Here is a 9340-nt window from a genome sequence, read left to right as displayed (position 1 = left end):
GGAGGAGGAGGAGGAGGAGGAGACATCTCAAGTCCTTTCGTGCTCACTTGCTGCGATCTCAGGCTCGGAGGACATGGATGTTGACGCCTTATCCAAGGAGAAGCAGGAGGGACCTCCGCCGCTCAGGCTCAAGAAGTCGCAGAGGTTCTACTACAGCAAGATTCCTCGCAAGCTCAACTTCATCTCGCGGCTGCTCGAGACGCTGACCAAGGACAAAAATGGAAGTTTCATGTCCGAGGGCGGCGACTTCCTCGCAGACGAGGACAACGCGAGGAGGGTTGTGAACCCGATGGACCTGACGCTCGTCCGCTACTCCATGGAGCTGGGGATCTACAGCAGCTCTCTGCAGGTCGACTCTGACATCCGCCTCGCCCTCCGCAACGCCGTGACCAACTTCAAGTACGGCTCGCGCGAGTACGACATGGTGCAGAACCTGCAGAGGATTGTCGATACGTCGATGATGAAAGTCAAGTCAGCGGTGAACCAGAGCTACGGGGAGACAGGCGAGGATGTCCCGCTCTCCGTCCCCCAGTACCTCGAGGCTGCCAAAGAGCTTGTGGACAAGTCCACTAACCGTCCTCACTGCCGCATGCTCCTCTCGCCGGTGCGGCCGCTGGAGGACGGCTGCTCAGACTACCTCGACGTGATCCGCGAGCCGATGGACTTGGGGACGATCAGGCACAGGCTTGAGACGGGGAACTTTTACGAGACCATGGGAGACGTCGCAGCCGACATGCGGCTCACGTTCAAGAACGCGCTCATGTACAACGAGGAGGGAAGCACAATCTTCAAGTGGGCGAGCGATGCGATGCAGATGTTCGAGACGGACCTCAAGGAGACGCTGGACGCCTGTCACAGCAAGAACCTCCAGCCCCAAGACGCTGGGGGCTCGCAGGATTCGCAGGAGAAGAGGGACGAAGCGTCGGCTGACTCGGCTGCTGCCTCCGAGAGGATCTGCATGGACCCTCCCCAGGTGGTGCCGCTGGCCCTGCAACACCTGATAGAGCAGAGGAAGCACAAGACCAACTGGGTCTCTTCCTTCGACGAATTCTGCGCGCTGCCAAACGGCTGGCAGGTCGTGCTGGACGAGAGGACGCAGAAGCTCTACTACTGGAACAGAGGGTCCAACATGACGACATGGGAGCAGCCCAAGATGCCCATGGTGGTCGAGTCCAAGGCAGAGGACGGAGAGAAGAAGAAGTACTTCTGCCCCATCTTCGGCTGCTGGAGGCCGTTGGAGGTGAGATCTGACATCCTCCTCTTCCTCTTCCCGCTCCCCTGCTCCTTCCCTCCTCTCTCCATCGCTCCCCTTGCAACTGCTGACAGACTTGAAGGTCCCCGACCAGCTTGCGTGCTTGAGGTATGGGGGAGCAGGGAACCGGACGCAGTCTCAGTCGCAGTCGAACGCAGTGAGAGACAAGAGGGGAGAGGAGGAGGCGGCAAGTGACGGCAACTCTTGTCAGGCCCAGCAGTCTCGTGCCTCCTTCCCTGGTTCGTTGCCAGCTGGTTCGTTTTCGGGGGGGATGTTGCCGACTCTAGCGAGCATGGCACCTCGTCCTGTGGTGAGAGGAGGAGAGGAGGAGGCGAGGAGTACCTGACGCAGCGAGCAGACAACCTCTTCCATGCTGCCCTATCAGCAGCAGTCGCAAGGCTTGCAGTACATGTGAGGCTTGGCGGGAAGGAGAGCTACCGGAGCTTGAGGGGGGGAGAGAAGGAGAGCGGCTGAAGGAGGAACAAGGAGGAGAGGAGGAGAGGGCAGTGGAGCAGAATAGTTTACAGAGTATACAGGCATGTCTCGAGCGAGGACCCTCAGGAGAACCACACGATGTCGCTGAAGGGATGGTTCCTAGACTGCTGGCTGTTCCATCCGTACCCCTCCCACTCCGCCTCAGAGCTCGCGCTCTCCTTCTGCTGCGCCACCTCGAGATGTTCGAGCTCGACCAGCTTGCGGCTGTTGGAGAAAATCCTCCAGTTGGGGTTCAACGCTACCGAAGCTGCGCAAACTTGTCACTCCCTGTGTGCTCCTCCTCCTCTTCTGCTCTATGACCATCCAACAATCGTTCCCTATCTTCCTTTCCCTCCCACTCTCCCTCCCTCCTTCCCTCCCTCTCACTTCGTTCCCTCCCTTGCTCTGAACCCTCTCACGTACCTGTGTGAGGGTTCGAGAAGCCCAGGTTGCGGAGGATGCGATCGATCTTGGCGGGGATGCCGTGATTCGTTTTGACGTGATCCCCTCCCACCAGCCCCACCAGCTGCACGTCAGGGTTCTTGAGGAGAAACCTGCGGCCGAAGTCAGCAGGCGCCTGCCCATCATGTTGCTCCTCACTTGGCCGCTGCCGACGCCATGGTCTCGTCCCACAAGATCCTGTTGGCCACGAAGTTCTGGAAGGTCTTGGCATCGTTGTTGTAGATCCCCATGTTGACATGCGCGTCGAAGCTGGGCTTCAGCACGGACCTGACGTACCTGTCCGAGCTGTCACGAGGCAGGAGGAGAGGAAGAGGAGGACGGGGAAGGGGCGATGGGGTAAGATAAGGACGCGGACGGGGAAGGGGGACGGGGAGTCGCACGAGGGGAAGGTCTTGGAGAGGCTCTCTTGCACGAAACCATTCGGGTCGATGATCAACCTCCTCCGCTCCTCGCTGGAAAGTGAGACCAGACCTGTGTGAGTGGGGTGAGGGATCGAAGCCTGCTGCTCGTAGGAGGGAGGAGGAGCACCTTGCTGCTGCACCTTGCTGGTAGTCTCGGCCTCGACGTTGAGAGCTAGCAGAGGAATCCTACCGGCACATCAGTGCAGGAGACAGCACCACAACCGTCTCACTTGTGCAGCTGGCAGTACTGCAAGACCGGGAGGTATGCTTTGAAGTTCCACCCCCATCGGTCGTTCCACTCGGTCTTCTCGAACAGCAGCGAGTCCGAACCTTTGCTGGGCACGGCTGAGAACACATACCTGCGACAGCTCTCAGCACCCACAGCACAACCCACGTCCTCCCACCAGTCGAGGACTTGCTGGAACGGTTGCTGTACCATCTCCAGTCCGACGACCACGCGGCCCCTGCGCTCGTGGAGTTCCTTCAAGATCCTCGTTGCAAGCTTCTTGTCCTTGAACGAATCGTGAGATTCGCCGAAGAAGACTGCATTGCGCCGCGAGAGGTATCGGAGAGCTCCCTCGCTGTTCGTCTTCACCATCTGCTCGCCTCTAAAAGTGAAGATCATGTCGTCTCGCAGGTCCTCCTCCCCAATCAAGGCCTGCTCTTGTGACAGAATGTACGAGGCGCCTGCATCGAGCTGATTGCGAGACAAGGGCATGTTCGAAGCGTCGCTGATCAAGTCTTGCGCTTGTTCGGCAAAGACGTCGGGCACGAAACACCCTGCAACATTGAGGGCAAAGGCTCCAGCAAGAACATCTCTCCTCTGCATTCTGCCGTCGGAATGCGTCATGCACACATTCGAAGCTGCGGCATAGCGCGCCCTCGGCACCCCACAAACTTTCAGAGGCGCGCGTGGGTTGGAGCACGACAGGGGCAAGTTTGGGGCATAGCATGCCTTGTTCCTTGGCTTCCACTGAAGCTGCGGGGCAGCATTCACTGACTCAGAGCATGACGCTCCTGATGAGGCCATTACTCCTGCTCCTGATGCCATTGCTGCTGCGCTCACTGCGCATGGAAGGCTCAGCAGGAGCCAGATTGCCTTCATGCCCTGCCGACCTGCCATAGCTGCGCACCGCTACCCTGTACCCCCACCCCCTACACACTACATGTACCCCACAAAATGAGAAGTGACTTCAGAGTACCCCTACATTTACCTTTTCTAGTACCCCACATGTGTTTTAATTTGTACTACCCCACCCACAAAATGAAATCCCTGCCCCAGTCACCCATTCAACACTGCCTAGCACGGCACACCCCCTTTTCCTGAGCTACCCCCACCCCCATTCCGTACAAAAATCAGGAGCACCGGTGACTGTTTTACACCTTTCTGATCACCCCTACCCCTATTTCCATAACATATCACCCACCCTTGAGAGACTAAGATGTGCCGAATTGTAGTCCTGTATGTATTTTAGGGGGTAGTGGCATCAACAATTTTAACGCAATGAGGGACAGGGGGTGGGGTGCTGTCAGGGGTACGAGAGGGGAGGCGGGCAATGAAGAACGTTTCAACGTATTTACAACGGTTCTGTAACCGTCAGAGAGCGGCTGCATGGATCCGGGAGCGTCGTTTCTGAGGAGGGGGGCGACGGCGCCGTCGCTGCTCCTGTCTGCCTTCCAACGAGCAAGGTCACCTCCCTCACATTCACCTCTCCCTCCCCTCCACCCATTCCCTCGCCTACTCTCCCTCCCTTCTCCTCCTCTCCCTCCCCTCGCCTCCCCTCGCCTCCCCTCCCTCCTCCCCCCATCCACTCTCCTCCTCCCCATCCCCTCTCCTCCTCCTCCCCATCCCCTCTCCTCCTCCTCCCCATCCCCTCTCCTCCTCTCCCCATCTCATCCCTCACCTCGCTTTGCCTTCCCTCCTTCCCTCCTCTCTTCCCCTCACCTTGCCAACCCCCTCCCCTTTTCTCCCTCCCCTCCCCTTTGCCCCCCGCCTCTCCTCTCCCCCCTGGTTGATCATGCCTTGCGCCCTTGGAGGGTTCCGCCATTCCCTCCATATTTTGGTCGGAGACTCCTGCTCTGACGGGGATGCATCTTCAGCCGACCAGACAGGGCAGATAGAGGGCTGTTCGGCGGGAAAAAGATCGGGTTTGGAAACAACGTCTCGTTCTCCGAGCGCAAGTAAGGGAGGGTAGGGTGCGAGTCATAAGCCTGACTATCTCGTAGGACTCGTCGAACTTGGATGCCCAACGTTCAGCAGAAGAGGTTATGGAGCGATTGCTTTGACACTATGATCAAGCTGCGCATCACCACATCGGTTCTCAAGACCATCGACAAGCATGGAGGGCTAGACAACTACCTTGTCAACACAGCCGACGTGAAGCTCGACTCGGCGTTGGGCGTAAAGCTCAAGCAGATGGTGTGATAGGAGCATGCGGGAACGCGTTTTCACCGATTGTTCTCATCGTTCTGCAGGTCATCGAGCAGAGGAGGAGGATTGCAGCCGGGGAGGAGCTGCTCGAGCCCCCCAAGACCTCGGACGCGTACAACGCGATGCAAAAAGCAAAGAAGCTGGCACAGTGAAGGCAGGAGACGTTCCCCTGTATGTCTTGAGGACTTGGAATGAAGGAAAGCTTGACACCTTCGCTCCCTGACAACCCGCCTATCAATGCCCCTCCTGTCAGCAGCTGTGATGATGGTCAAGAGATATGCGGGGTGTGATCGCCAGTATCGTCATATTTTATCGCCTGCTCGACCCTATTTCCTCTTCCGCCTCAAGTTGCCAAGGAGGGAAGAGAAGCGATGACACGATCAAGTCAGTGGAAGTGACAACTTGCTGCAAGGGCACTGCTGTATCATCGATTCCTTTTCGCCTCAAACTTGGCACTTTGTAGTTGTCTCATGCTACGACATATGATTGAGACGACCAGAACAGAAGTGAGAAGAGGAGCGAGTGTATTTCATCTTCGCAAACTAGTACCAACAGTACGGCAGCAGTAGCAGCGGCTGCGGCGGCATTGGTGATGGTGGTGATCGTGGTGGTGTTTGAAGTTGTAGAGAAAGCTGCTGCAATGGCCGTCTGCTTCACTGACACCCTACGTGATGTGTTCGGCTCCTGCCATTTGATCCTAGAATTGTGTTCTTCTGTCCACTCCTCTGCTTTTTTCTTTAGCTCGCCTGCTCCCCTCTCCTGCCCTGCTGCCCTGCTGCCCTGCTGCCCTGCTGCCCTGCTGCCCTGCTGCCCTGCTGCCCTGCTGCCCTGCTGCTCTCTTCTCTTCCTCTCTCTCTCTCTTCTCCTCTTCTCTCTCTTCTCTTCTCTCTCTTCTCTTCTTCTCTTGCAAGCTTTCTTACGCTGACCCGTCGGAGTTTTGGCGAACAGCCGAATTGAAACACATTTTGTGGGGTAGGGGTGCATATGAGTAGGGGTACCTTGAACAATGGAGGGGTACAACTCACTCGCAATTTCATTTATCCCCTCCAATAGCCATGAAATATCATAATATCAGAGGGGTCATAATGGACCTTGAGGGAGGATACAGCTTATTTGTGAGGATATTGTCCTTATCAGGGGTAGGGTCATCCTTGTTGTCAGAGGGATGTGCAGGGTGTTCGTGCCGGGCCATTTTGACTGGCTGCTATGGGGAACGCTCCATGCTGCAACCCAACGAGGTGAGGGGAGGAGGAGGAGAGGAGGAAGAGGAGAAGGAGATGAGGGTCATGGAGGAGGATACGAGGATAGGAGAAGATTCAGGGGGAGGAGGAGGAGATCACCGTGCCTAGAGTTGAGCTCCAAATGAGAAACTGGGGATAACGAGAAGAACACAAATAGTAGGGATTCAGGCGAGAAAGAGAAGAAGTTAAAGAGAGAGCACAAGGGTCAAGACGAGCATGAGTGAAGTTAGACAGATTCAAAACGATGGGGGAGGATGTTGAGAGATAAGGGGGAGCTACTAGGTTCAAACCATGAGGCGTATTCCTACAAGACATCACATACAACATCAGCAGGCCGAGCACCACGGAAACACGCGTGCAAAAAACTCGCTCACGACTTGACTCCTTCACAGGGCAAGCTTCGAGGCCGAGACGACCATGGCAGTAGAAGGAGAGACGGTGCTGGATAGGATGCAGCAGGAGAAGATCAGAGCTAAGTTGATGAGCCAGAGGGCAGACGAGGTGCATCAGAGGCAGCACGAGGAGATCATAAGGGTGCTCGATAAGTTTGAGAGCTCGAGCGCTGAGAGAAGGAGCAGCTTCCTAAATGCCTTGTCTCCTGCTCAGCGTCAAGAGTTCTTGCGACTCTACGACGAGAAGCGCCGGAGGCCATAGCTGCTGCTGCTCCTCCTCCTCCTCCTCCTCCATGAATCTCCCCCCCCCCCCCCTACCTGGAGTATTTCCTCCTCCTTCTCTTCTCTCATTGCTTCTACTCATCATTCCATCCTTCTCTCCCACCTCGCTCCCTTCCTTGTTGCTTGCCCCTTAACTTCCGGCTTCTCAATTTCTCTTTTACATTCGACTAGAACCTGTCTGTCTTTGAAACTGTTTCTTCTGGTCTCCATCACTCCCTTCCCCTGTTCTTTTCCCATCATCTCCCTTCCTCATCCATGGAGGAGAAGACTCCTCCTACTGGCTCCCGTCTTCCTCTTCCTCCTGCTTGCCCACGGCTCCACGACGATGCTACGCCTCGTCTTCGATCTCATCCTTCCTTTCGACGCGCTTCGCTTCTGCCTCTCCCAATCAAGATCACCGCGCTTGTTTGTTGTTGCTGCCCCTGCTGCTCGTCTTCTCTTGTGAGCGAGAGAGCATGCGGCATCTCCTGTGCCTAGGACGCGCTCGCTTGCTCTTGCTGGAACTCCTTCTGCGCTTTCATGGTTGGAGCAGCAAGAGGAGGCGAGGAGTATGAAGGGAGACAGGAGGGCAAGGGACAAGGGTCGGGAGGAGGGAGGAACCATAGAAGGGGAGGAAGGCAGGGGGAAAGGAAGGAAGAGGAAGGAGGAACGAGTGAGCGGGGGCGGGGAGCAGCACCTGGGCTGTCTCTAGGCTCGCCTTCAAGTCTTCGTCGGTAAGGTCTCGCCGTTTCCGCACCTGCACCAGAAAAATGTGAAAGGAGGGAGGGCGAAGACGCGAGGGGAGAGGGGGAAAGAGAAGACGCGACGGGGAGGGAAGAAGGCAAGGAGAGGAGCGGAAAGGGAGCACAAGGGAGAGCTTCGAGTCCTCATTCACCTCCTCCATGTCGTCTACGTAGTCGGTCGTCACGTCCTCGCACCGGCCCCTGCTCGGTGTCAGCAGGAGGGAGAGAGCTGGAGGCTCGTTGGACCGGACGAAGGCGATGATGTAGGTGAGCTTCTTGCCCCAGGAGAGGTACATCTTCTGCCAGGATAGTCAGCGGAAGGAAGGAAGCAGCCACCAAAACAGTTGGGGGACGGGGAATGGGAGGGGGGGAGCGGGGGAGGGAGGGAGGGAGGGGAGCGGGGGAGGGAAGGAGGGGAGCGGGGGAGGGAGGGAGGGAGGGAGGGAGGGAGGGAGGGAGGGAGGGAGGGAGGGAGGGAGGTGTTTTTGTGTGATAGTAGAAAGAAGGGACTGACGACCATGCAGGCGCGACGAGGGGTGGAGGAGGAGCAGGAGCTGACTAATCGCATGCTGGCAAGTCTCGAGCTCGACTACTTCAACCTGCAGCAGGCGAGGGAGGAGGAGAAGCTGCGCGTGACTCTCCTCTCATCCGCTTCTGTGCTGAGCTGGCTGGTGGCTGAGGAGGAGAAGGAGGAGGAGAGGGGGAGGAGTAGGAAGTTGCTGGTGCTGCCTCATGTCCTTCTCTCTCGAATGGCTCGTTTTCGTTTCCTCCTGCCGCTGTGGAGCGAGTGGAGGCGAGGGAGGAGGAGAAAGCTCTGTCTGCGAGGAAGGGAGCGAAAGCTTCTCCTCCTCCTCCTCCGAGCTTCCTGGGACTGCTGGGCTGAAGCGACCCGGGAGGAGAAGTTCAGCAGTGAACGAGCTGAAGTCCAGCTGCAGAGCTCGAACGCGATTCGCCTGCTACAAGGTGGAGAGAAATCGAGCGAACAGGAGGAGGGGAAGGAGGAGAAAGAGGAGGAGAATGAGGAAGGGGGTGGAGAGGAGGAGGGTTGTGTGGTGGTGGGTAGGGATACGAGGAGGAAGTGCCGTGGGAGGCGATTGAGTGACACGAGGAGCAGGAGCAGTTGCGAGGCTGACAGAAGCGAAGGAGACGAGCGAGAGGGAGAGAAAACTAGCGCAGGGGGAGGAGAGGCGGCTGGTGGCGAAGCTCAAGGCGTCGGAGGATCGCGTGCTGATGTTGGAAGAGGCACTGAGAGCTACGAAAGAAAAGGAGACGGCAGAGGTGAGAGAAGGAGGAGAGGGGACATGTTGCTTGACTTGCCTCTAGGTGTTGTTTCAGAAAGCTGCCGACAAGGTGAGGGGGAGTGAAGAGGGAAGAGGGAAGAGGAGAGAGGGGAGGGGGAGGGGAAGGTGAGGCCTCGACCTCGTAGGGTAAGGATCACGACCTCCCCTGCCTCCGCATCCTGGGAGAGGCAGAAGAAGGAGGGGGGGAGAGGTCCAAGCCTCAGTCTGGTACGCTTGCGCGGGGGAGGAGGAGAACCTGAACCAGTTCGAGTTCCGCCCTCGTCCTCCTCCTCCTCCTCCTCCTCCTCCTCCTCCTCCTCCTCTTCCTCTTCCTCCTCTTCCTCTGCTCCCGCTCCTCCTCCTCCTCCTCCTCCTCCTCTTCCTCCTCCTCTTCCTCCTCCTC

At 57.5% G+C, this 9340-nt stretch overlaps 5 protein-coding genes across 5 annotated transcripts in view; 3 read left to right on the top strand and 2 right to left on the bottom strand.

The window, feature by feature from the left end:
- Positions 1-460: 460 nt before the first annotated feature.
- Positions 461-823, top strand: GUITHDRAFT_71255 (hypothetical protein; the record flags this gene model as incomplete). The annotated part of the gene is made up of 1 exon (XM_005832572.1): positions 461-823. A coding segment is annotated over one exon (363 nt), but the record flags the coding sequence as incomplete, so codon positions are not given.
- Positions 824-1757: 934 nt separating this feature from the next.
- On the bottom strand, positions 1758-3716 carry GUITHDRAFT_152654 (hypothetical protein). The gene is made up of 7 exons (XM_005832571.1): positions 2994-3716; positions 2820-2948; positions 2717-2775; positions 2569-2659; positions 2327-2464; positions 2150-2280; positions 1758-1994 (listed from the first exon to the last, which is right to left on the bottom strand). The coding sequence occupies exons 1-7, from the start codon at positions 3692-3694 to the stop codon at positions 1810-1812; spliced, it is 1434 nt and encodes a 477-aa protein (XP_005832628.1). The 5' UTR covers positions 3695-3716; the 3' UTR covers positions 1758-1809.
- Positions 3717-4699: 983 nt separating this feature from the next.
- GUITHDRAFT_71217 (hypothetical protein) lies at positions 4700-5014 on the top strand (the record flags this gene model as incomplete). Its single annotated transcript, XM_005832570.1, has 2 exons — positions 4700-4770; positions 4816-5014. Coding segments are annotated over 2 exons (270 nt in total), but the record flags the coding sequence as incomplete, so codon positions are not given.
- A 1212-nt stretch (positions 5015-6226) lies between these two features.
- Positions 6227-6915, top strand: GUITHDRAFT_108523 (hypothetical protein; the record flags this gene model as incomplete). The annotated part of the gene is made up of 2 exons (XM_005832569.1): positions 6227-6258; positions 6654-6915. The coding sequence occupies 2 exons, from the start codon at positions 6227-6229 to the stop codon at positions 6913-6915; spliced, it is 294 nt and encodes a 97-aa protein (XP_005832626.1).
- A 493-nt stretch (positions 6916-7408) lies between these two features.
- The window catches only part of GUITHDRAFT_138861 (hypothetical protein), a gene marked incomplete at both ends in the record, with an annotated part of 5463 nt that continues 3531 nt past the window's right edge, over positions 7409-9340 (bottom strand). Inside the window, 4 exons of the mRNA XM_005832568.1 lie at positions 7409-7444; positions 7612-7671; positions 7810-7956; positions 8547-8610. Of these exons, the coding sequence (XP_005832625.1) occupies positions 7409-7444; positions 7612-7671; positions 7810-7956; positions 8547-8610 (307 nt within the window). The remainder of the gene's footprint in view (positions 7445-7611; positions 7672-7809; positions 7957-8546; positions 8611-9340) is intronic.

The sequence above is a fragment of the Guillardia theta genome (genome assembly GCF_000315625.1).
Source record: "Guillardia theta CCMP2712 unplaced genomic scaffold GUITHscaffold_34, whole genome shotgun sequence".
NCBI classification, from domain to species: domain Eukaryota; class Cryptophyceae; order Pyrenomonadales; family Geminigeraceae; genus Guillardia; species Guillardia theta.
Note: the sequence above shows the minus strand (reverse complement) of the source record. Positions and strands in the feature narration are given on the sequence as shown.

Bases quoted from the DNA above. Each gene is read 5' to 3' on its own strand.
- GUITHDRAFT_152654 (XM_005832571.1), bottom strand. From the start codon at position 3,694: ATGAAGGCAATCTGGCTCCTGCTGAGCCTTCCATGCGCAGTGAGCGCA. The intron at 2,776-2,819 runs GTGAGACGGTTG...ATGTGCCGGTAG, and splicing joins CAGTACTGCCAGCTGCACAA to GATTCCTCTGCTAGCTCTCA. The intron at 2,660-2,716 runs GTGCTCCTCCTC...CCACTCACACAG, and splicing joins CAGCAAGGTGCAGCAGCAAG to GTCTGGTCTCACTTTCCAGC.